This window comes from Elephantulus edwardii, unplaced genomic scaffold (assembly GCF_000299155.1).
Source record: "Elephantulus edwardii isolate Elephantulus edwardi_28Jun2011 unplaced genomic scaffold, EleEdw1.0 scaffold00515, whole genome shotgun sequence".
Lineage (NCBI taxonomy): Eukaryota > Metazoa > Chordata > Mammalia > Macroscelidea > Macroscelididae > Elephantulus > Elephantulus edwardii.
Window position 1 is genome coordinate 291,571 of NW_006400265.1, and position 26,045 is coordinate 317,615.

General features: G+C 42.3%; 2 protein-coding genes across 2 annotated transcripts in view; one reads left to right on the forward strand and one right to left on the reverse strand.

Moving 5' to 3' along the window:
• SRD5A1 (steroid-5-alpha-reductase, alpha polypeptide 1 (3-oxo-5 alpha-steroid delta 4-dehydrogenase alpha 1)) overlaps positions 1 to 26,045 on the reverse strand; it is a 130,178-nt gene that overhangs the window by 56,491 nt on the left and 47,642 nt on the right. The window contains exon 2 of the mRNA XM_006903130.1: positions 7,441 to 7,607. Within this exon, the coding sequence (XP_006903192.1) occupies positions 7,441 to 7,607 (167 nt within the window). The remainder of the gene's footprint in view (positions 1 to 7,440; positions 7,608 to 26,045) is intronic.
• On the forward strand, positions 3,037 to 3,180 carry LOC102859978 (uncharacterized protein C7orf73-like). Its single transcript, XM_006903129.1, has one exon. The coding sequence runs from the start codon at positions 3,037 to 3,039 to the stop codon at positions 3,178 to 3,180; it is 144 nt and encodes a 47-aa protein (XP_006903191.1).

Genomic DNA, 26,045 nt, shown 5'->3' on the forward strand with positions numbered 1-26,045 from the left:
AAGGAGGGACTGGTCCTTGGAGAGGGACATCATGTTTGGCAGAGTGGAGGGGCGGCGAAGGAGAGGAAGACCTTTGGTGAGATGGATCGATTCTGTGACTAGAGAGGTGGGAATAAGTGCGTTTGAGATGGCTAGGTTGGCACAGGATAGAAGAGCGTATTGAGTTCTTGTACATAGTGTCCCTATGAGTCGCAAGCGACTCGATGGCATGTAACAACAACAGTCTGTTTCAATCAAGATTAATTCCTGGAAACACTATGCAGAAGTTCTACTTTTTCCTATGTAAGTCAGAACAGACAACGGGTTTCCTCTGGGTTTGAATTCACTTAATCTTCACTTGGAGTGGGATCTCCTGCTTGGAAACATGGAAGGAAGGCAAAAGAGGGGGAAACCCTTGATGATGTGGATTGACACAGTGACTACATCAATGGGCTCGAGTGTGTCAGAGATTGAGAGGATGACACAGGATATGACAGGTTTTGGATCTGTTGCTCATTGGGTCGTTGTGATTTGTACTGGACTTGGTGGCATCTAACAACAACAACAACAACTATTCAAGAACCCTGGTGGTAGTATTTAAATGTTTGATAGATAACTGAGAGTTAGTGGTTCAAATCCAACACTCTATGGTAGAAAGTAGTGAGAGTTGTTTCCCTAATGAGTTACATTTTTGCCCATTCTCTTCCAAACCCCCTCATGCCTGTCCTATTTATATCAGCAGTGTTATGAAGTATTTTCCCTTTGTGACTGAGATATTTCACTTAGCATAAGAATGGATAGATAATTAACACTGCATTAGACCAGATGAGGGGAAGAACTGTCCAAAAGGAATATATGATTAGGCATTATATGTAAGACAAGAATTTGGAACAAGTGGTGCATTGCAGGAAGGCGGCGGTGGGGTAAGGAGGAGGGAAGAAAATGTGCAATAATGAAAAATAAATGAAAATAAAAGATTTTCTATTTTTTTAAAAAAACAGTTACACTTTTGGAAATCCTCTGGTGACAGTTTCATGCTGTCCTGCTGGGCTGCTGTGAGTCAACTTCAATGACAGTGGATTTGATTTGGGGTTTTGTGCCACCACCACTCACAGAGGAGAGGAGAAAATCAGCAATTACTCTCTCAAAAGAGCTGTATCTAGATTAACGAGTCAATCTCAGCAAGTATCCAAAATGTTCTTTAGAAGCAAGGATGACAAGCCATCAGCTTATTTCCTTTGGATGTGTCATCAGAAAAGACCATTTGCTAGACAAAGACATCAAAGTTTGGTAACATAGTTATTATTGTTGTTAAGTAATATCAAGTTGACTACAACTCACAGTGACTCTAGATCAGTAGATCTCAATCTTGTCTTAACCAGCACTGTCACCATGGTCTGACTTGCTCAAAACAAATTGTTGCAGTCAAGGCAGTTTCCCCCTGAAGTAGGTCTGAAGCAACAGCTACAGCAATGACCTCAACCAGACCAGTGGTCTTGAAGATCAGCCAGGACCAGGCACCGTGTTGTTTTGAGACCCAGAAGGTCTCCATGAGGCAGTGTCAACTAGATGACAAAGCATGACAACTACAAGAGCACTGAATAGATCATGGGCTTTCAGAAAATCAGCAAATCATTATATATTTTTTTTAAAAATATTTCTATCATTTGTTTCACTTAGAGCAAATCATCCTTGGAGGAAGTCCAGCCACAATGTTCCTTAAATGTGAAAATGGCAAAACTCTGTCTGACTTTAGACATGCCATCAGGTGGGACAAAATGCTGGAGGCCACCTTAGCTGGTAGAGTAGAGGTAAGTAAAAATAACGGGGCTCTCAGTGAGATGCACAGTAGCCACAATGGGCTTTAACATACCAATGATGATGAAGATGGTACAGAATCAGGCAACATTTTGTTCTGTTGTACACAAGGTTGCCATGAGTCAGAGCCCCCCTGAGGGTAAGTACATTCTTCTCAGGTCTTGGAGTTTACCTTGGAGCCTCTCCCCAACATTAATTTGCAAGTGTTTCTAGAATGGCTTACTGCATACCCAGGGTTTCCAGCAATAAGCCTAGAGCAGTTCCTCTTCTGGCCAGCTCAGATTGTTTACTGATCATATCAGTTCACCTGTCCATCATCTGTCAGTTCTCTCTAGAGGCCCCTTAGCTCTCTAACTAGATTTTGTCCTCACCCCTCCTCATCTCAAGTGCTTTTCACCACTCACAAGTGACTACCTAGCATCACACTGAATGATTCCAACCAGAAAAGGCAAAACGCCAAAGCATGGTTTTAAGAATTTGTTCTTGAAAACAAGGTATTAGAATTTTTAAAATAAACTAGTAGAAGTTTTTTTTCCAAAAAGAAATGACTCCATTTAAATTAGTAAGAGGTTCATTGAATTCTTTTGTATTTTTTAAGTGATAGTATTTAATAGTGAAAATAAATTAAATGTCAGTGTAAAGCACATTGTGGGCAAGATTATTACTTGTCCATCAATTATTCCAATGACACTAAATATTTATTTGACAGATTCAGGGGATTAAAAGTCTCTAGTCTATAACAAGAGTTTCAAGATTTCTTCCTCTAATCACCCTATTCAAATGAGGAGGGTTCACCCTCCTCAGGTCATTCAAAGTCACATTCTACCTTTGGTTTTAGAAATCACTTGCTTGGTCCATAAACCTGCAGAGTTTTGGGTATCTTTTCTGAATGCCGGTGTATGGCCCCAGATGACAAGGTGGGCGTCAGGGACCCATGTTTACTCTCTTATCCTTCCTCTCTTTCTTGCTTACATTGATCAGAAAATCTATTCCAACTTGTCTAATTAGAGAAATGCTGAATTATATTTTCAGGAACTTTAGAAATCTCTACATACAATTGTGTAGATTACTCATTTTTACTGCTTTGCAAAACTTTATGTTAGAGTTTCATTTGTTGCTTGGTTCTTCGTATTGCCATGTCTGAATATACCATGGACTGCTGTATCACTGTATTGAGGCTGGGACCGGCCTGGCAGCTGTGGTGGCTCTTGTTGTTTCCTCACCCTCCCCTCCGACACCATGCTCCAGTTCCTACTTGCATTTACTTTTGGAAACATCGTTGGAATGTACCTGGCTCGGAACTGCAAGATACCAAACCTGGCCAAAAATCTTGAGGACATCAAGAAGGACTTGGATGCCAAGAAGAAGCCACCTAGCTCATGAGGGCTCCCTGCTGTAGGCCCCCCTGGGCCCCCATGGATCAGCCTGCCTGGAGAGCCTCCTCACCCTTGAACTGGCGGTGTGTGGTCATTGCAGCCGCAGTGAGGTTCCTCTTTGCTGGATCCTGAGTTGCCTTAGAGCAAAAAAGGGGCTTCTGATGAAGAACTCTGCCACCTCCCCACATGCTCTCTCCCCACCCTTGATCCAACTGGTGGGAGAGCCCAAGACTGGATTATGGTGCTAGGTAGTAAACATAACCTTCAATTTGTAAAAAAAAAATTAATTAATTAATTAATTAAAAAAGAAAAAAAATCACTGTATCAAAAAGAATTGATACTGAAAAATTTCAGGAAATACCACATGAACATGGACCAATGGTAATAAAGGAGGAGGTAGAAGCTGCATTGAAGGCACTGGCAAAAAATAAGGCCCCAGGAATCAAAAGAAACCAATTGACTTGCTTCAATTAACAGACACAACACTGGATGCACTTACCAATTTGCCCAGGAAATTTGGAGGACAGCTGTCTGACCAATGAACTGGAAGAGGTCCATATTTGTTCCCATTCCCAAGGAAGGTAACCCAATAGAATGTGAAAACTGTCAAATAATATCATTAATATCATATGCATGCAAAATATTCCTGAAGATCATTCAAAACGGCTATAAGAGTACATAGATAGGGAACTTACAGAAGTTAAAGCTGTATTTAGAAGAAGCCATGGCACCAGGGATACCATTGCTGATGGAAGATGGATCCTGGCTGAAAGTAGAGAACATCAGAAGAATATCTATTTGTGATTTGTTGACTATGGAAAGCCATTTGATTGTGTAGATCATAAGTTGTGGCTGACACTCAGAAGAATGGAAATCCCAGAGCACTTAATTGTGCTCATTGAGAACCTATACCTGGACCAGGAGGCTACTGTGTGAATAGAGCAGAAGAACACTGTATGGTTTAAAATTAAGAAGGGAGTGTGTCATGGTTGTATTCTTTCTCCATATCTATTAAATCTGTATACTGAGCAAATTATTTGAGAAACTGGACTCTATGAACAGGATGTGCATCAGAATTGGAGGGAAACTAATCAATAACCTGCTTTATGCAGATGACACAACCTTGCTTGCTTAAAGTAAGGAGGACTTGAAGCACTTGTTGCAGGAGATCAAAGCATACAGCCTCAATGTCAAGAAAACAAAGATTCTTACCACTGGACTGATAGTGGAGTAGAGATTGAAACTGTCAACAGCTTCATCTTACCTGGATCCACAATTAACACCCTAGATACCAGCAGTCAGGAAATAAGGAGTCATATTTCACTGAGAAAATCTGCAGTTAGGTAAGGACTTTGAAACTCTGTCTTACATACTTTGGCCATGTTGCTAAGTCCTTGGAGAAGGACCAGTCCTTGGAGAAGGACGTCATGCTTGGAAGGGTGGAAGATCAGTGCAGGAGAGGACAACACTGAGTGAGATGAATTAATGCAGTGACTGTGGTAATGAGGTTAGGTGTGTTGAGTCAGTGAGACTGGCTCAGGGTAGGGCAGGGCTCAGAGCTATTGTTCATAGATTCACTATGAGCTGTAGTCAACTTGATGGCACATAACAACAACAACAATAATAAACAGCATGGGAGGAGATTGCCCATCTTTCTCCCATGGAGTAGCTGCTAGATTTGAATAAACTTCCTCCAGGTTGTCAGCTTAACTCCATACCCAGCTTACTGTTGTGGTCATGTACCATCAAGTCCAAAACAAGTGAGAGTTGACCCTCCAGCCAGTTTTGAGAGGCAGTGAATTTTTTTTTATTTATTTTTTTTTGAAAGGCAGTGAATTTTATAGGAGAAAATTGCCCATCTTTCACCTGTGGAGCTGTTAGTGGGTTCAAACTTTGGTTTGGCAGCAGAACGCTTTAACACTAAGCCACCAGAGTTCTCTATCTGACCTTCCAGCAGAAAATCCAGGGGCTTTTCAGAGGCTATAAATCACATGGAAGGTGACTACACACCTTTCTCCTGCAGAGAAGCTAGTGGATTTGATTTGCCTGTATTTGGGTTAGCAGCAAGCACAGTTCCTTACTCACTAGGCTACCAGAGCGCCCCTTTACGCAGTATGTTTTTGTTGTTGCTAGGTCAAGTATGACTCATAGTGACTCTATGAACAGGTCTGAACTCTGACAGATCCTGTGCCACCCCCATCATCTCTGACACATTTGATCCCATTGCTGCAGTCACTATGCCAGTCCCCCTAGTTAAGGGTCTTCCTCTCTTTTGCCATCCCTGTAACTTTCTAAGCATGATGCCTTTCTTCAAGGAACAACCTCTCCTAGGAAGATACCCAGAATATGTGAGACAAAGATTTTTCATATAGTCAGTATAATCCATTGTCTATGTATGCAGTTGGCTCTGTCTATCATTAGGTTCTCCATTTGCAGATCTAACTGGTCACAGATTGAAAATATTGAAGTGGGGGGTGGGAAACAACCCCAAACCTGCAATGATGTGTTCAGAGCCACCTGATGTGGGCTAGCTAAGTAGGAGATATGACATACTATTTACACAATATTTTCATTGTACTAGGTATTATGAGTAAGGTAGAAAGAATTTAAAGCTTCTGGAAGGATGTGTACAGCTTATACATGCCTTTCATCATAAGGTACTTTAGCATCTGAGGATTATTTTTTATCCAAGAAAGGTCCTGGTCCCAATCCTTTCTGTACACTGAGGGACTTTATCTCCTAACAGTAGCTATAAAACAGCCAAGACAGAGTCAAACCGAAAATGTGACCCAATTTGTTTCCCTATTTGATCCTATATTTAATGAAATTTTTGTTTCATTTTTCAGCTGTAGGACATTGGAGTGTCTTTATACAAAAGGATGCTGTATTCAATTTGTATTCCAGGTCTAAAAGTGTCTCTGGGGACCAGGTCTGTTACCTACAAGGCTACGACTATAAATGGTATTCAAATCCACAGACCAAAAGCATTTGCTCTTGTTAATTAAACAACAACAACAAAAAAAACCCAAAAAAACCCTCATCAAAGAATTGAGTCCTGTGACAGCCTAAAACACTCACAGTCTTGTCGCTTTTGTTTCATTCTTTGTTGCCTACTTCTGAGGATGCAGCAGGTCAGAGCACCCAGCTCTCCTCCTCTGTCTACCTGCTCTGTTCTTTGGGCAGCTTGTCCAACTGTCCTACCCTTTGCCTCTTATCTGAGAAGTCACACTTAGGGCAGTGTGAGCTGCAGACCGGTGAGGCATGTGGGAGGCCCAGGCCTGCTGTACCAGGACTTTGGGAAAGCTGGTTCCTGATCCTTTGGACCATAGGAGACAATGCTGCTACCCCAAAGCCAGCCCTCCAGGGGCTACTTGGGCCGGTGCTTAGCATTTCCTGAAAGCATAGTGTTTTGGAGCCAGAAGACCCTAAATTTATCAGACAGACTCACCTGGCAAGTGAGGGCAAGGTCACCTGTTGTAACCATTCTTAGGTGTGGAGGAGACCCTGCACTTGGGATGGAGTTAAAATCCACAGAACAGAAATACAGCAGAAAACTTTGAACATGTTTTGTCACCAGCAAGGTATAAGTCATGTGTCAGGATTTTATGATTTTTTAAAAATTAAAAAACCCAAATACTTTGAGGAAAAACAAAGTGGTCTATCAGGTGATCCTCTGTAGCTTCAGGTGAGAGCGGCAGGTGGGGCTGATACGATGGACCAATCTCAGAACTTTTCAATATGACAATGGGGAAAGGCCATCTGTGAATGGGCGGTGATTTCTAAGTGACAGCAAAGCTCAGGTGTTGTGCTGCCAACCCGAAGACATGCAGCTCAAATCCACCAGCTGCTCCATGGGAGGCAGATGTGCAATTTCCTTCACAGGATTTGCTGCCTCTGAAAACCCACTGGAGGGCACATACCGACAATGCTGCTGTCACCCAAGTTCTGACTCCCCGTGACCTGTGACACACAGACCTGCCCTTCAGCGTTTCCAAAGCTGTAAATCTGTCCAGAAGCAGAACACCTCCACAGGTGGATTCGAATCATCGACCCATTAATCCATGGATCCTGAAGGGCAGACCAAAGACCACCCAAATACACTTCAGTCATATCTGTACCAACTCATGGGGACCCTTTGTTGGGCCCCTCTGTCCAGAGAAACTGGTGGAGTTCAATGCCAGGTGAGCCACCCAATACTGTCAGCACTGCTCTGCTGAGGCTCCTCCACCAACGACAGCAACGTGACAGCATCCATGAGGCCACTCACCGGTCACAAAGCGGGGGTCTGTGAGCCAGTCGGCAGGATAGTCCGCGTATCTGCTCAGGAATCTGCCTTGCAGGTAGCCGTTGAAGATGCAGAACAGGACTGCCAGCACAAAGGTTGGGAGTGGCGTCGGCTTTCCACCTCGGATCAGAAACGGGAAGATCAACGTGCTGAAGGAAACAAGGAACAGAAAGGGCTCTTGAAAAGCAGTCCCTGGTGCAGCCACTGTGGAAGGCAGCATGGCACTTTCTCAAAAAGATGGAAATAGAAATACCATCTGACCCAGCAATTCCACTACCGGGAATACACCCCAAAGAAACCAGAACTGCCACCCAAGCAGATATATGCACACCCATTTTCAGTGCTGCTTTGTTCACAATAGCACAGAGCTGGAAACAACCTAAGTGTGCAACAACAAATGACTGAATAGAGAAGCTCTGGTATATTCACACAATACTATGCCGCACTGAAAAACAAGGAACTCATGAATTATTATACAAAATGGGTGACCCTGGAGGACATTATGCTGAGTGAAATATCTCAGTCACAAAAGGACAGATACTGCATAGTGTCACTGTTGTAAAACAGGATTGTCATCAGGGTTGAGGGAGACTGAGAAAGATGGAACAAATAATGTATATTGCATTGAAACAGATGAGGGAGAGAACTGTTTAAAAGGGATATATGATTAGGTATTACTGTCATGACAGGAGTCCAAATGAAGGCAGCATAGTGGAGCGGACTTGGGGGTGGGGGGAGGGATTGTACAACAATGAAACATTTTTTCTTTTAGTTTTCAAAGAGAAGAGCAAACATGGGGAGGCAGGGGAGAGGTGAGCATGGAGAAAAGTGCAACAGTGAATGAATGGAAATCCAAAGTCTCTGTAAACTTTCATTAAAATGAATAATAATTTTTTAAAAAGCAATCCCTTTCTACCACTCTATTTGAATGTAGCAGACTGTCATATCTTACCTGTTCTTGTACAGAAACTGTCCCAGAAATGACTAGACAGAATGTCTCTGCGTTAAAAGGAGACATTTCGGATAAAGAATTAGCCACACTTCGGTGGTCTACAGACTGAGTCCAGTTCCATAGAGAGTGAAAAAGATCCCTTACAGCTGGACCAGCCAGAGGTTTGCAGATGCTCATTTTCCACCGTCCTAAAACCATCCGCTCCCCGCCCCCCGTCAGCTTGCCACCCTCAGTGGCCTACGTGTTGTTGAGATGCTGGAAGCCACATACTAGCATTGCAAGTGCCAGCAAGCTCACCCATGGTGGACTGGTTTCAGCGGAGCATACTGACTATGACAGACTAGGAAGGACGTTCAAACAGGCTACTCAGAAAATCAGCCAGTGCCTCATAGACCACAAGAGAACAGTGTCTGATGTGGGGCTGGAAGAGGAGCCTCCTAGGTGGGGAGACGTTGCACAGAGCAGCTGCAGCAACCGACTTGAGCAGAGCAACAACTGCAAAGATGGGGTGGGGCCCAGGTAGCCTGTAATTCCACTGTGTATGGGGTCTGGGGGAGGTGGAGCCACACTGACTGCACCGAGGAAACATGAACCCATTCTGGTGTGATCAGTAGATATGAAACCTGTCCAATCTGGTGCCATCCTCCTCATCTTGACACACTTAAGCCCATTGCCGCAATCACAGTGTCTGTTCATCTTGTGGAGGGTCTTCCTCTCTATCACTGACCTCTTCCCTTCCTAGCATGAAAACTCTTGCCCAGGAGTAGCCCCTCTATATATGATGGGACTTTGCTGCACAAGACCAAGAACTGTAGCTTTCAATATGGGTTACATCAAGAAAGCAAAAATCCTCACCGCTGGGTCAATAGGCAGTATCATAACAGAAAATGTTGAGGTCGTGAATGATTTCATCTTGCTCAGATATACACAGTCAACACCCTTAGCACAAGCAGCCAGGAAATCCAAAGACAAGTTGCACTGGCAAACTCTGTCAAGGACTTCTCCAGAGGACTAAAGAGCAACCATATCAGCTTAATGACTAAAGCTGTGGTCTTCTGATCCAAGCTATGGTCTTGTCATTTGCTTGTTCTTTTTACATCTGAGAGCTAGACAATGAACAAGGATGTGACAGGAGAGGAATTGATGGCTTTGAATTGTGGTTTTGGAGAAGAGTACTGAATATACCATAGACTTTCAAAAGAACAGATGTATCTTGGAGAAAGAATAGCCAGAGTGTTCCTTGGAGGCAAAGATAATGAAGTTTCATTTTGCATATTTTGGACATGCTGTTAGGAGAGGTTATTCCTTGAAGAGGGACATCATGCTTGGGAAGCTAGAAGGAGGGTGAAGAAAAGGAAGACCCTTAACCAGGTGAGTTGACACAGTCCCTGCAGCAGTGGTCTTGAGTGAGTCAGAGACTGTGAGGATGGCATAGGACAGGACAGAGTTCAGATCTCTTGTTCATAGGGTCAATATGACTCATAATCTACTTAACAGCACCTAACAAGAACATGTTATTAAAAAACCTCCATAATTTCTGCATTCTGTTGGAAATGGATCTTCTCCAGTTGGTTGGCCAGATGGCTGTCTTCCAAATTTCTTGTCATAGATGAGTAAGCACTTACATCCAGTTTTACTTCCATTATACAAATATATATATACATCTCAGTGGGTAGGCTGTCAATACCTGGCACCTTGTTTTTCATTAATGTCCTCAGTGCAGCTTGGACTTCTTTCAAGATCATCAGTTCTTGGTCATATGCTACTTCCCTTAAAAACCTTTTGACTTGTGCTCTGACCTTGCTCCTCGTCTCCATGGAAGGTCATCAGTTAGATACCAGTAAACAAAACCAATGTTAGAAGACAGAGGTTTTCATTCTATTTTTGAAAGCAACATCACTTATAAAGCAGTTTAGCGACTTTCTCACCACAGCAAAGTTGGAGACAAGAACACTGAGAGAATATTTCCGTGGGGATGGCAAGTGCCATGGAATTTTACAGTATACAAGCTATGAGATAGAACAATAAAATATTAGAACACAGGTATTTGGAGAAACACAGGGATGTGGGGAAGAGCAGGAAATGAAAGTGTCAAGAGACATTACCAAAGCCTGAACTTGGTTTAAAAAGTATCTGTGAAAAACACAGTCACCAGCTGACCCCAGACCTGACTGGGGATGTTGTATATGGACTGGACTCATATTCAATTCAGAATAGAGAGAAAGGAATACAGGGGTCATAGAGGGATAGGGAAAAAAATTGGAAACCTCAAATAATAATTCTGCTGGTCTAGGTTCTTAGGGAGCCGCTCTGCAAAGGCTATGCCCCTCTCCTGGTTTGGATCCACCTGAAGCTCTTCAGAAGAAAGATAGTCTCCCAAACCATTTATAGCTTAGGAAACTCAATGGTGGGTCAGTTATGTGTTTGAGCTATTTTGAATTCAACTAATAGAGAATAAAGAAAAGATAATGGTCTGAGAAGACTCTGGGCTGGGTGCCACCAGTTTATTAACTATAGATGAATGGGATGTGAAAGCCACAGTACTGAGATTCATGGGTCTACAGTGGACCTTCCTTCCAGGACATGCAACTTGTGCTGTGCAAACTTGAGGAAACTGTGTTGGATTCGGAGCTAAATTCCAAACCATGTGTCCATGACTGGTACCTTACAAGAGTGAGACTCAAACCTCTCCCTCGTTTCATCTCACCTTCTACCCCCGCCACTCTTGTTCTGTGAATGTACCTACCATAGGCCTAGCTTTGGCATCAGAAAGTTGTACCAGGTGGGCTAAAACCTGCCTGCCACCTGTCATTGTGAAGTCTGTGAGATGAGAATGGCTCTTGTATTTTTAAATAATTGAAGGGAAACACTAGAAAAGCTGACTCTAGTCACAAAGCAGTTAAGCACTTACGGGTCATTTCCTCCCAGAGGAAACTCTGAGATGTAACTCCCAATGTTCCCGACCACAGGCTTACTGGAACACAGCCCTAGCCGTTCATCTTCACTTTGTGGCCACTTCCTGCTGTCGCCACGGAGCTAAGCAGCTGGAGCTGAGAATCAGTAGCTGCCCTCAACCCACCGTGCTGCTGCTTGGACGGAGCCCCACAGATCTCAGTGATACCGTTTCAACTTAACTGGTTTTGGAGTCTCTTGTAGATCTTGGGTTGATGGCACAGTGCTTAAAAATGATGGCTAGCTGAAAGATCAGTGATGCAAATGCAACAATTGCACCAAGGGAGAAAGACACAGTAGTGAATTCAGATTAAGGTAAAGATTACTGTCGATCAGGCAAAGATTACCGCCTTGGAAACCATATGAGAAGTTCCGCTCTGTCCCACAGCGTCACTATACCTCAGGATTGGCTCACCAGCACTGGGGTTTGGCTTATCCATCATGTCATAAGAAAAGCAGACTGACCTTCTCTGCAATGTGCTCTTTAAAAGAATTATCTATGAGACACTAAATTGCCAGCAGAAATTCAAAAGGTTAGATGAGAAGCTTACAAAACTATAAGCCTAAGTCAATCATATATAAAATTCCATCTCACATACTTTGGGCATGTGGCCAGGAGGGACCAGTCCTTGGAGAAGGACATCATACTTGACAGGTTAGAGGGACAGCACAGGAAAGGAAGGCCTGGATGACCTGGATGAAATGGATTGACACAGTGACTGGCAAAGCGGGTAGGTGTATCAGAGACAGTGAGATTTGCTCAGAGGAGGGCAGGGTTCAGATCTATTGTTCATAGGATTGCTATGAGTTGTAGTCAACTCACCAGCACATAACAAGAGTCAATGGTAGCACAACAGTTCAGAGGAGAATGATGAGAATGTTTTGCACAACTTGGATGCAATTATGTTATTGATACTATGTATTCATGATGCACATTGTTGTTGTTATGTGCTGTCTAGTCGTCTGAGACTCATAGCGACCCTATATACAAGAGCCCTAAACCCTGCTCTATCCTGTGCCAATCTCACTGTCTCTGACACACCTACCCCCATTACCACAGTCACTGAATCAATCCATCTTGAGGGTCTTCTCCGGCGCTGTCCCTCCACCCTTCCAAGCATGACACCCTTCTCCAAGGACTGGTCCCTTCTTGGAACATGTCTAAAGTATATCAGACGAAGCCTCATAATCCTTGTCTCTAAGGAGCAGCCTGGTTTAACCCTCTCCAGGACCAACCTGTTCATTTTCTTAGCAGTCTATGATAAACATTCAATAGTCTTCTCCAACATCACAGTTCAAAGGCATCAATTCTCCTTCTAACCTCTCTAGTCATTGTCCAGTTTTTTTTATGCATAGCAAGTGATTGAAAAGACCATGGCCTATGTCAGGCACACTTTAGTCTCCAGAGTGATACCAATGTTCTTCAGTACTTTGGAGAGGTCCCTAACAGAAGATTTTTGCCATCGCAATACATCTTTTAATTTCCTGGCTGCTGGTGCCAAGAGTATTAACTGTGGAGCCAAGCAAACTAAGGCAGTTAACAATCTCAATCTCTTCATCATCCATCCTGATGCTGCCAAGTGGCCCAGTGGTGAGAATCTTTGTCTTCTTGATATTGAGCCTCAATCCATATTGGAGGCTGCAGTCCTTGACCTTCTTCAGCAAGCACCTCAGGTCCTCCTCAGTTTCAGTAAGCAGGGTTGTATCATCTGCATAACACAGATTGTTGATGAATCTTCCTCAAATCCTGATGCCACACTTCTCCTCATACATCCCAGCCTCCTGGTTAATCTGTTCTGCATACAGGTTGACTAGGTATGGAGATAGGACACATACATCCCTTCCCAATTTTGAGCCATGCAGTGTTTCCTTACTCTGTTCTGGCGACTGCCTCCTGGTCCAAGTATAGGTTTTGCATTAGCACAATCAAATGTTCTGTATTCCCATTCTTCTCAGAGTCAGCCATAACTTGTTGTGATCCACACAGTCAAATGCCTTTGCATAGTCAATGAAACACAGATAGACATTCCTCTGGTACTCCCTGCTTTCAGCTAAGATCCATCTAACATTAGCTACACTATCTCTAGTACCATGACCCCTTCTAAACCCAGCCTGGACTTCTGGCAGTTCTCTGATGATAAGATGTTTCAGTCATTTTGGATAATTTTCAGCAGAATCTTGCTTGCATGTGATATCAATGATAATGTTTGATAATTTAGACACTCATTTGGGTCACCTTTCTTTTAGAATGGGAATAAAAATACATCTCTTCCAGTCAGTTGGCCAAGTGGTTGTCCTCCAGATTTACTGGCACAACTCCGTGAGCACATCTAGGGCAGCATCTGTCAGTTGAAATATGTCAATTGGGGCCTTATTTTTTGCCAATTCCTTCAAAGCAGCTTGAACCTCTTCCTTCATCACCATAGGCTCTTGCTCGTATGTTGTTTCATGAAATTCTTCTGTGTTTGCCAATTCTTTTTGGTACAGTGACTCTGTGTACTCTTTTCATCTTTTTAAAATACTTCCTGGATAATTTAATATTCTGCTTAAAGCATCCTTAATTATAGCAACTTGAAGTTTGAATTTGTTCTTCAGTTCCTTGAGCTTAAGAAATGCTGAGCCAGTTTGGTCCTTTTGATTTTCTGACTCCAGCTCCTTGCACATTTCATTGTAATATTTTACTTTGTCATCCCGTGCTGCCTTTTGAAATCTTCTACTCAGCTCTTTAATATCTTGAATTCTTCCCTCCGCTTTGGCTTCTAGGCACTCCAGTGTAATATTTAGAGTCTTCTGAAATTCATTTTTACCTTTTCCTCTTCCTCTATCTTTGTAATGACCTTTTGCACTCCTCCTGGATGATACTCTTGATATCCTCCCACAACTTATCTGGTCTTGGCTCATTGATGTTCAAGGCCTCAAACCTGTTCCTGAGATGGTTCTGAAATTCAGGTGAGATAGACTCAAGGTCATATTTTGGTTCCCTTGAATTTGATTTTATTTTCCTTAGCTTCAGCTTGAACTTGCATATGAGTAGTTGGTGATCTGTCCCACAATAAGCACCTGGCCCAGTTTTCACAGCTGATATTGAGCTTCTCCACCTACACATAGAAATTATTAAAATGGCATATGGCTGTTTATTGTCACCAATTTTTTTTATAAATTGAATTTCAAATATCATGTTTTTGAGGTACAGTGAGATGTCCTATTACTGGATTGGATGAGAAAGCATTCTTTAGTATGCCACTCAATGTTGTCATGCTAAAAAGATAGATAGATAGAGATAGAGATCATAGACATCAAGATCTATCTATCCTCTATCTATATATATCTATCTATCTATCTATCTATCTATCTATCTATCTATCTATCTATATCTCTATCTATCTATCTATCATCTATTCTGTATATCTATCATCTATCTATGTATGTATCTATCTATCATCTATGTATCTATCTAAAATAGGTTAATCTCACCAGACTAAGCCCTCATTGCAGTCCTTCCCACTCACAGGAAAACAGTGGCAGAAAGATGAGAAAAATTAAAACAGCATCTCATCACAAAACAAATCAATCACTCACCAGTTAGCCCATTTGTTAGTGCAAGAAGGAAATTGTTTGCCAGTGGTGACCTACTGAGTTGCAGCGGGTGAAGCAATTTGTCCAGAGACAAGAAACCTGTCTAAATAAATGGGTTAGCCCTAGGGCAAGAGCAGCTGCTCGAGGTGGGCAGCACCAGAGTCAACTGAAAAGCAAGGTCAGTGCTTGAGTGGCCATCCTTGGTCCTTGATGAGTCCATAGCGTTTATGGATGCTGCTCAGGGCTGTTATTTATTCCAGGAGTCAATTTCAAGTTCAGAGGCACAGTCATTGCATGCTATGGAGTCAACTCCAACTCAGGGCAGCCTCTTCTATGGAGAATGAAGTATCTCCCTCCTAGACCCACGCTACTTTCAAGACCATGAATATGTGTGATGTGGCGGCTGTGCCAGTCCACGTCGGGAGGGGTTCTCATCTCCACTGACCCTTGACTTCACCAAACATGATGCTCTTTTCTAACAATTGCTCTTTCCTGAAGCTGTGTCCAAAGTAAGCAGAGTTGAAGTCTCCCCATCCACATTTCTAAGGAGCATTGGGGTTGAGTTTCTTCTAAACTGGATTTCCCCCTTCTTCTGGAAGTCCACAGCCTATCAAATACAGTTAGTCAACACGACAGTTTGAAGGCATCAATTCTTCTGTCTTGTCTTTCTTTTTTATAGGACAGCTGCTGCATGCATATGAAGGAGTAGAAAATGTCATGGCTTTGCTCACCTATACCTCATTTATTACAGGCATAGTTTTAGCTTCTTAAAAAATAAAAAAGACTAAAAAAAAATAAAAAAGACTGAAAAATTCTAAATAGGCTGTGTAGGACAACTGCAGGCAAGACTGATTTGAAGGAGTTGAGAAAATACTAATTTATTCAACTGAAGTGGAATCTGCTAAAGTGAATTACAGACAGAAAATGGACCAATGACAATTTTACAAAGCGTGCGAAGACATCAGTGTTCAAGGTACATATGTTTTGCACCAGCAGGCTCTTTTCAAAAAATCTGTTTTGTTCAATTGAGCCTTTAGTGTCTGGGGTTAACTTAAGTCTCTATTACAGGCTCAAGCATGATCAGTTCTGCAAACTTTTGTCAGAAATAAGCTAAGTATCCCAATGGCACACGACAGATGGCAGCTCAGTGGCTTCAATCACAGCTTTATCATAATCTTTTTTTAAAATTTATTTTTCCTTTATATTGGTTCACACACAAACTTCACATCCATTGTATTTAATGTGTATACATTATGTTTCACACAGTCATTCATATTGCATTTTATATGCTCATTTCCATACATTGTGTTCAATACAATGAATCACCTTTGATCTATGCCCACTATTACACTGTCTTCATGTCTCCACTGAATCTTTCCTACTTCTTTCACCCCCTCCCTTTGCCCACCAAACTCTGCAACCTCTTGATTTCCCTCCCTCCTTACCCCAGCCCTTCTCCTTCCTCCCCTTTCCCCTTTGGGCTTTTATACACATCTTATTAGTAATCCTTCACTTTTTACAGTAGTCTTATGTAATATTTGTCCTTGTCAGACTGAATTAGTTCACTCAGTATAATACTTTCTAGCCTTTCTATTTTATATAGTCTTTTTCAAAATCTTTGCTCCTAAGTGCTGCACAGTATTCCTTCGTGTGACTGCACTATAATTTCTCAATTCATTCATTTATGAACATCTTAGCTTTTTCCATTTTCTTGCTACTGTGAATAAAACTGCTATGAACATTGATATAAAAATTTCTCTGCCTCAGTTCAATTTTCCTATGGGTATATTCCTGGCAGTGAAACTGAATTTATGGCATTTCTTTGTCCAGCTTTTTGAGGGAATGTCAAGCTTCTTTCCAGAGTAGTTGTTGCACTTTACAACCAACAGATCTGTCCAGGAGAGAGTGAAACCAGTTTATTCCTTGAAGGAAAGTATTTTTAAGCCCTATCTCACATACTTTGGGTATGTTGCCAAGAGGGACAAGTTCTTGGGAAAGGACATCACGTTTGGAAGGGTGGAGGGACAGCAAAGTGGAGGAAAACAATGGATGAGATAGATAACACAGTAACTGTGGCAGTGGAGTCAGGTGCATCAGTGACTGTGAAGCTGGCTCAGGATAGGAAAGTTTCAGAGCTATTATTCATCAGTTCACTATGAGGCATAGTCAACTTGACAGAACATAACAAGAATTACAACAAATGAATGATAACAGATAAAACACACCATGTTGTAATCATAGCAAACACCAACTTTGGACTCCAATGTTATGAAATCCTAACCTCCTAACAAAGATAATCCCATTGTTTTTACTAGATTTATATTACAAAAGTTATACTCAATAATGATTATCTTTTAATGTGTCAATATCAACTTTGTGAAAATTTGTTTTCTCTCTTGTTACTAATGCTTACAGAACATCATTTTTGTCTCTTGGAACCACAAGGCTCAAACCCCATGTTATCTGGTCCTAAATGGAAAAACCATTGACCTTGGGTCTTGATGCAGGCAAGCTTTGGTTCTGGTGATGACTTCTCTTCGGCTTCTTTAGGAAATGTGCTGGACAAAAACATGTATGGATTAGCTCCAAGCATCCACTGTGGCCCAGTCTTGGGAATGGGAAGCAGAGTCTAAAGACTTCTGCCATAGGGTTTCCCCTGGGTGGAATGCGAAGAAAGTATCAATAAAGGACCAGGAAGAACAAGGCTGAGACCATCAGAAAGTGCTGAGATAGACACAGGATAAAGGTTGACACAGTATAAAAGTGGACATAGTATAAAGATTTTGTTGTTGTTGTTGTTGTTGTTGTTGTTATGTGCCATCGAGTCGCCTACAACTCATAGCAACCCTATGTACAACAGCCCTAAATCCTGTTCTATCCTATGACAATCTTCTTGTCTCTGACACATCTACTTTCATTACCCCAATCACGGAATCAATCCATCTCATTGAGGGTCTTCCTCTTCTGCACTGTCCCTCTGCCCTTCCAAGCATGACATCCTTCTCCAAGGACTGGTCCCTTCTTGCAACATGTCCAAAATATGTCAGATGAAGCTTCAGAATCCTTGCCTCCAAGGGACAGCCTGGTTTAACCTTCTCCAGGATGAACTTGTTTGTTCTCTTAGCATGTAATATAAATATGGACATGGCATAAAGATGTATATAAAAGTGTGTGTAATGTGAAGATGGATGTAATATGAAGAAATATAAAGAGGATACAGCATTAAGAAGCATAAAGATAGACACAAGATTTTCATTGTTTCCTGATCTGTCTGCAGGGGGAGTACAATTACCTTAGTGGCCATAGACTGGACCTGAACCATCAAACAAACAAGAAAGCTGACTAGGAGGCTACTGCCAATGTCCTCAAGCCCTAGAGGGGTGATCTGGGTTTTCTCTGTCTGCTTCATTCCTCTCTCTAGGGGCTAAGTGCTCCCACAGAACAGAACTCATAGGGCCCTGGAGACCTGGCAGCAGGGTCTTCATGGAGCCAGATGCCCAGAACATTGCTCCTGGGTCCACAACAGGCCTCCAAGATGACTACCTTGCTCTTGGCTTCTTCCCATACATGGAACCCATGCATCTGTTATCAACAAAGTTGTCCTTTGACTTGGGCTAGTTAGGAACCAGGAAGGGGAAAGAGGCTTGAACAGAGCTGTCCTTGAACCAAAAGATTGCAGTTAAGCCCAGGAAGCTGATGGGATGAGAGTTCAAATTGGGACAGTGTGGTGTGGGAGCTGTCCTAGATAGTAGGTCAGGTGGCACCTGTCTGGGCAAAAGTCACTTGGAACCTCCCCAGCATCCAATCACAAGCAGGGGCCAGGATTCTGGCCATCTGGGCTATTGCAGGCTCAAGATCCCATGCCCTTCTTGTATACCACCTCACTTGTGATAGCGGCAATCCTCCCATGTGGAAGCTCTAGGAGATGGAAGCCTCTGACAGAGGCCTATTCAACTTGAGACTGAATGTCCCTGGCATGGAAATGTCTTCAACTTAAAAGAAACTAAGAAGTAAGTCAGCACAACAAACTGACAGGTGGGCAAGACAGTTTTCTAAAACTCATGTTGTTGGTGTATGTGTTGAGTTTGAGAAAGCAAGCATGTACACCTATTAGTTGAGGTCCAGCGGGGGCTTGTGCATTCTGTGACGCTGGAAGTTTGCCACCAGTTACTTCAGATTACCAGAAGGACTGCCCATAGGGACAGTCTCAGCAGAGCCTAACAACCATGATGGACTAGGAAGAAAATCCTGGCCATCTACTTTTATATTGTTGTTGCTGTTGTTAGGTGTTGTTATGATTCACACAGTCAAATGCCTTTGTGTAGTCAATAAAACACAGATATACATTCTTCTGGTATTCTCTGCTTTCAGCAAGATCCATCTGATATCAGCAATGATATCCCTGGTGTCGCAGCCTCTTCTAAATCCAGCATGTATGTGTCTGGCAGTTCTTTGTCTGTAAATGCATTGCTCTAGTAATATTTTATTCTCTTCAATAATACTTTGCAATCACTTGCTATGCATCAGAGAGGTGGACAATGACCAGGGAGGATAGAAGGAGAATTGATGCCCTTGTGGTGTTGGAGAAGAGTATTGAATGTACCATGGGCTGCTAAGAAAACGAACAGGTTCATCCTGGAGAAGGTTAAACCAGGCTGCTCCTTGGAGGCAAGGATTCTGAGGCTTCATCTGACATACTTTGGACATGTTGCAAGGAGGGACCAGTCCTTGGAGAGGGATGTCATGCATGGGAGGGTGGAGGGACAGTGCAGGAGGGGAAGACCCTCTTTGAGATGGACTGATTCAGTGACTAGGGTAATAGGAGTAGATGTGTTGGAGAAAGTGTGATTGGCACAGGATAGAGCAGGGTTTAGGGATGTTGTATATAGGGTTGCTATGAGTTGCACGCGACTCAACGGCACATAACAACAACAACAACAATATTTTGCTTGCATGTGATATTAATGATATCGTTCTATAAATTCCATGTTCTCTTAGAACACCCTTCTTGGGAATGGGAACAAATATGGATCTCTTCCAGTCAATTGTCCAAGAAGTGACCTCCAAATTTCTTGGCATAAACTGGTAAGCATGTTCAGGGCTGCATCCGTTGGCTGAAACATATCAATTGATATCCCATGGATTCCTGAGGCCTTATTTTTTTTTTCGAGTGCCTTCAGTGACATTTGAACATCTTCCTTTGTTAACATTGGTTCTCCTTTTACAGTGTTAATCAATTCTTTCTGATACAATGACTCTATGTATAAAACTCCTGTGAGTCACACAGAGAACACTATCTGATAGAGTGCTGGATGGTGAGGTTTCTGGGTTGGAATCATATTCCCACTCATTGCCACTGAGTTAGAAGCAACCAATAGCTGGCCCCCTAGTAATTGCAAGAGGCTGTAAATCACCCAAGAGGTGATTGCCTATCTTTCTCCCTTGGAACATGGTGAATTCAAACTGCCTGCTTCTGGCAGGGCCCTCAACATGGATCCTACGACAGTAGATACTACAATGACCTGGAGCAGACACATGGTGGTGACTATGGGGTACTCCAGTGGCCAAGAGCAGACATATGCTGGTGGCGATCAGGCAGGAGCAAGCAGTGCATCTTCTGTTCTCATGAGTCTGTTGTTGTTGTTATGTGCCATCGAGTCGCTTGCGACTCATAGCGACCCTATGTACAAGAGCTCTAAATGCTGTTCTATCCTGTGCCAACCTAGCCATCTCAAATGCACTTATTCCCACCACTCCAGTCACAGAATCGATCCATCTCACCAAAGGTCTTCCTCTCCTTCGCCGCCCCTCCACTCTGCCAAACATGATGTCCCTCTCCAAGGACCAGTCCCTCCTTGCAACATGCCCCAAATATGTCAGACGAAGCTTCAGAATCCTTGACTCCAGGGAACACTCTGGCTTCACCCTCTCCAGGACAAACTGTTTGTTCTCCTAGCAGTTTACCATGAGTGAAACCTGGCAACAGCTCCCAACAGCAGAAGTAGGTGGAGTCAAATGTGTTGTTTGAGTAATTATAAACTCCTTTTTTTTTAAGCATCAGGACCTTGAATGCCAGCCAGAAATTCAAGCTGCCTACCGTTACATTAAATTTAAGATTAAAGTGGACACTTTGTTTCTTGGCATGCTATGCTTTTCTAGTTTTACAGAAGCAGTGGTTGTTATGATTCATGGGAATTGCCAACCCAACTACTGGTGAGGCAACAGAGACATGGGACAAGGTCAGGGATACACTGCACTGAGACCTTCTGGAAGTCAGACTCTCTCTAATGGTACAGGTGCCCAGCGCAAGCTTCTCATAAAGTATTCTCAACAGTTACTGACGGAAGTATCTTTAATAGGTCCTAATCCTATACAAAGTACCTGGATTTTACATCATTATCCTTCCTTTGCAGAACTGGGGGCCTAGGAACATGGTCAGGTGGTCTGTCGAGCTTCCATACGTGAGGTGGCCCATCTAGAAGGCAACCGCATGATAGTCTGCACCATCCTCACAATCTTGGCAGTGCTTGACTCTACTGTTGTGACTGTGTGAATTCATCTCAGGGAGGGCTTTATGCTCTTTGGTTGACCTTCCACTTTTCCAAGCCCACCATCTTTCTCTAAGGACTGCCCCACCCACTTGGGATAACATGTGAGACAGTCTCACTACCTTTGTAAGAAGCACTTGAGACACATTTGTTTGTTCTTTAGTCTATTATATGTTCAATATTCTTTGCCAATACTACAATTCAAAGGCATCAGTTCTTTAGTCTTCTTTATTCATTGTCCCATTTTCCCATTCCTATGAGGTGAATGAAAATATGGCTTGAGTCGGTCATATCTTAGTCCTCAAAGTGACATCTTTCCTCATAAATATTTTAAAGAGGTGGTTTGCAGTATTGCTCAATGCAATACAATGACCATTTTTCCCCTGTGGGTGTTGAATGATTATGAACTCATAAAATCTTGGGCAACTTTCATCTTATCTGTGGACCAGTTAAAAGGATTTTTGTTTTATTTATGTTTCAGTGAAATCCACACGAAAGGCTACAACCTTTGACCTTCTTCAGTAAGTTTCAGTGTGGGCTTCACGTCCTTTTTTCATAAATAGGGTTGTGTCATTTGCATAATTCGGGTTGTTGATGTGTCTTCCTCCAACTCTGATGCCACATTCTTCGTATAGTTCAGATTTTCAGATTATTTGCTCAGCATACTTACTGATAAGTATAGTGAAAGGATACCACTCTGTAACACACTTTTTCTGGTTTTAAATACTAGGTTTGACAGAGGGAGTGCTGGTGGCCTAGTGGGTAAGGAGTTTCGCTGTCAAAGGCAGGTAGTTCGAATCCACCAGCTGCTCCATGGGAAAAAGACAGGCAATCTCTCCCTGTGTGATTTACAGCCTCTGAAAACCTGCTTGAAAGTCAGGTAGGAAACAGTTCCAACTTGACAGCAATGAGTAGAAGTTTAATAGAAATTTTAGGTCTGGAAACATGTACAAATATGCTAGAGAGTAGACAGTGTCTATAATCAGAATAAACAGAGGAAAATATAATCAACAATCTACCCAGAAGGAGAACTTCATGATGCTGCTTCCAGCTGAGAGAGAAAACAAACTCACAAGACGCAGAACCAAACCCCCACACTTCTGGGAGAGGCAAAACCCCAAGATCCTTACAAAAGCTATGTAGACAGTAGGAGAAAGAAGTAGCAAGGAAAGAGGGAGAGGGGCAGAAAGTTATTAGTCCAGGATTCAGTACATGCAATTTCTCTTAAAATATGTATGTTTACAGACACAACCACATGCTGTAACACAGATCTTGACAAATACAAAACCTATATATTCAGATTTCGTTTTAAGGCTTTTTTTCAAGTTCAACTGCTAACTTTACTTGATCTTTCAAAAGCTTAACAAAGATAGTTTTACCTATCTCTGGAAAGAATAGACAGAAAACATTCTTAGAGAAACACACATCAAGTCTTGATGAAATTCTCAAGGAGCAGTAGCAGATTCTAAGTCTAAGAGAACTTACTTCATGAGTTCCCACAGTATGAGGAGATGGCAGATTGCAGAAACAAAAGCCGTTGTTTGGTGCCTCTACCAAATCCTCAAAACCTATTAGAAGTCCCTGTAGGAAAAATATCTCTGGATTCCATCCCTGTCACCATCTTGTTTCAAGGAATTAAAACAGCCCAAACTTAAACATATTGTGGAGTTCTGTTGATTTGTTGTAGTTAGATGCTATCAAGTTGAATGCCACTCATAAATATCTTATGAACAATAGATCTGAACCCAGTTCTAACCTGTACCATCCCCACTATCACTGACATACTTGAGCCCATAGTTACAGTGACTCTGTCAATCCATCTTGTTGAAGGTCTTCTCCTTTGCTGATCTTCCATCCTTCCAAGCATGCTGTCCCTTTGCAAGGAATATTCTCTCCTAACAACAAACCCAAAGTCTGTGAGACAACACTTCACCATTCTCACTTCTAGTGAGAACTCTGCCTGCACTGGCTCCAAGACGTACCTCTTTGTTCTTTTGGAAGACCACGACACACTCTTCTCTAACACCACAATTCAAAGGCATAAATTCTTCTGTCATCCTTAATCACTGTCCAGCTCTCAGGTACACAGTAAGTGATTGGAAAGACCATGGCTTGAATCAGGAGCATTTTAGTCTTTAATTAGACCTCATTTCTCCTTAGTATTTCTGGTCAGTTGTTGTTGTTGCTAGGAGCCGTCAAGTCAACTACAACTCATAGCGACCCTATGAACAATAGAGCTATCCTGTGACATCCTCACCACTTCTGATACACGTGCACGCATTGCTGTAGTCACCATGTCAGTCCAGCTCTCTTTCACTGACCCTCCATTCTTCCAAGCATGCTCTCACTTTCCAAGAAATAGACTCTCCTAGCACATGTCCAAAGTATGTGAGAAGTTTTGCTATTCTTCCCTCCAAGAAGTACTCCAGCTGCACCTTTTCTAAGACATACTTGTTCATTCTTTTGTTAGTCTATGTCAGTGCTCTTCTTTCTCCAATACCACAACACAAAGGCATCAATTCTTCTGACATCCTTATTCATTATCCAAGTCTCACAGCAAGTAACAGAAAAGAATCAGGCATACTTTACTCTTCAAACTGACATAAATTGCTCTTTAGTATTTTGAATAGGTCCCTGCCAGCAAACTTGTCCAAAACAATGTTGTTATTCTTGTTAGGTACTGTTGAGTCAAGGACGGCTTACTCATTGTGATCCTATGAACAAAATATCTGAGCTATTATTATTATGACAGAAGTCCAGAACGAAGATAGCATAGTGGAGTGGAATTTGGGGGAGGGATTGTATAATGATGAAAGAATTTTTCCTTTTACTTTTCAAAAAGAAAAGCTAATTGTGGAGAGGGGTGGGCAGGGAGAAAATGCAACAATGAATGGATGGAAATTCAAACTCTCTGTAAACTTTCATTAAAATAAAATTTAAAAAAATAGCAAGCAACAAATGCTGGCGAGGTTGTGGAGAAACTGGAACCCTTATTCCTGTTGGTGGGAGTGTAAAATGGTGCAATCCCTTTGGAAAGCGGTATGGCACTTTCTCAAAAAGTTGCAAATAGAGATACCATTTGACCCAGCAATTCCACTACTGGGAATATACCCTGAAGAGACCATAACTGACATCCAAGCAGATAGATGCACACCCATGTTTATTGCAGCTTTGTTCACAATAGCAAGGAGCTGGAAACAACCTAAGTGTCCATCAACAAACAAATGGATAGAGAAGCTGTGGTATATTCACAAAATGGAATACTATGCTGCATTGAAAAACAAGGAACTTAAGCAATATTATTCAAAATGGTTGCCTCTGGTGAACATTATGCTGAGTGAAGTATCCCAGTCACAAAAGGACAAACATTGCATAGTGCCACTGATGTAAAAGAGGACTGACCTTGGGGTTGAGGAGATACTGAGTAAGATGGGTCCAATAATGTATACTGCACTGAAACAGAGGAGGGAGAAAACTATTTCAAAGAGATATGTGATCAGGTATTTTTGTCATGACAGGAGTCTAGAGCGATGGCTACATGGTGGAGTGGACCTGGGGGAGGGTTTGTAAAACAATGAAAGAATTTTTCTTTTACTTTTCCAAGAGGGTAGTGTTCTGGGTGGGGGGGAGGCTTGGGAGGGGAGAAATGTGCAACAGTGAATGAATGGAAATCCAAAGCCTCTGTAAATTTTTACTGAAATTAATAATAGATTTAAATTTAAACAAATTAAAAAATAAAAATGTCTGAACCCTGTTCTACCCTGTGGCATCGTAACACTTATTGACACATAAAAGCCCATGTCTGCAGTCACCATGTCAATCCACTTGGCTCAAGGGTCTTCCGCTCCTTCTCTGACCCTCCTCCCTTCTCAGAATCATGTACCTCTCCAAGAAATAGCCCCTCCTAGCAACATGACCAAAGTATGTGAAGCGAAGCCTCATCATTCTTGCCTCCAAAGAGCTCTCTGGCTGCACCCTCTCCAGGACATATCTGTTTGTTCTCTTGGCCATCCATAACATGTTCAGTGCTCTTCTCCAAGATCACAGCTCAAAGGCAGAAATTCTTCCTTTGACATCCTTGTTCACTGTCCAGGTCTCAGATGCATAGCAAGTGATCAGAAAGGCAATGGGCTGAATCAAATGCTCCTTAAGCCCCGAAATGGACATCATTACTCCTCAATGATTTGGAGAGGTCTTTAACTGCAGATTTTCCCAACTCAATGTGTCTCCTTATTTTCTGACTGCTAGTACTAAGCTAAGTCAGAATCAACCCATAGTTGATGCATCAGCAAGTTTTCAGAGTTTCACACAGAAAGAGACTGTCCATCTGCCTCTCACAGAGTAGCTGGTGGATCCAAACCACGTGCCTTCAGGTTGGCAGTGCAGCTCCTTAACACCAGGCCACCCATTCCAAAGAAGGATGACCCAACAAGAGCGTGGAAACTATAGAACAGTATCATTGATTTCACATGCAAGCAAGATTCTACTGAAGATTATAAAAAAATGACTGGAACAGCACATCAGTAGAGAACTGCTGGAAGTCCAGGCTGGGTTTAGAA

Excerpts from the sequence above, each read along its gene's own strand:
- LOC102859978 (XM_006903129.1), top strand. The coding sequence starts at position 3,037 with ATGCTCCAGTTCCTACTTGCATTTACTTTTGGAAACATCGTTGGAATG.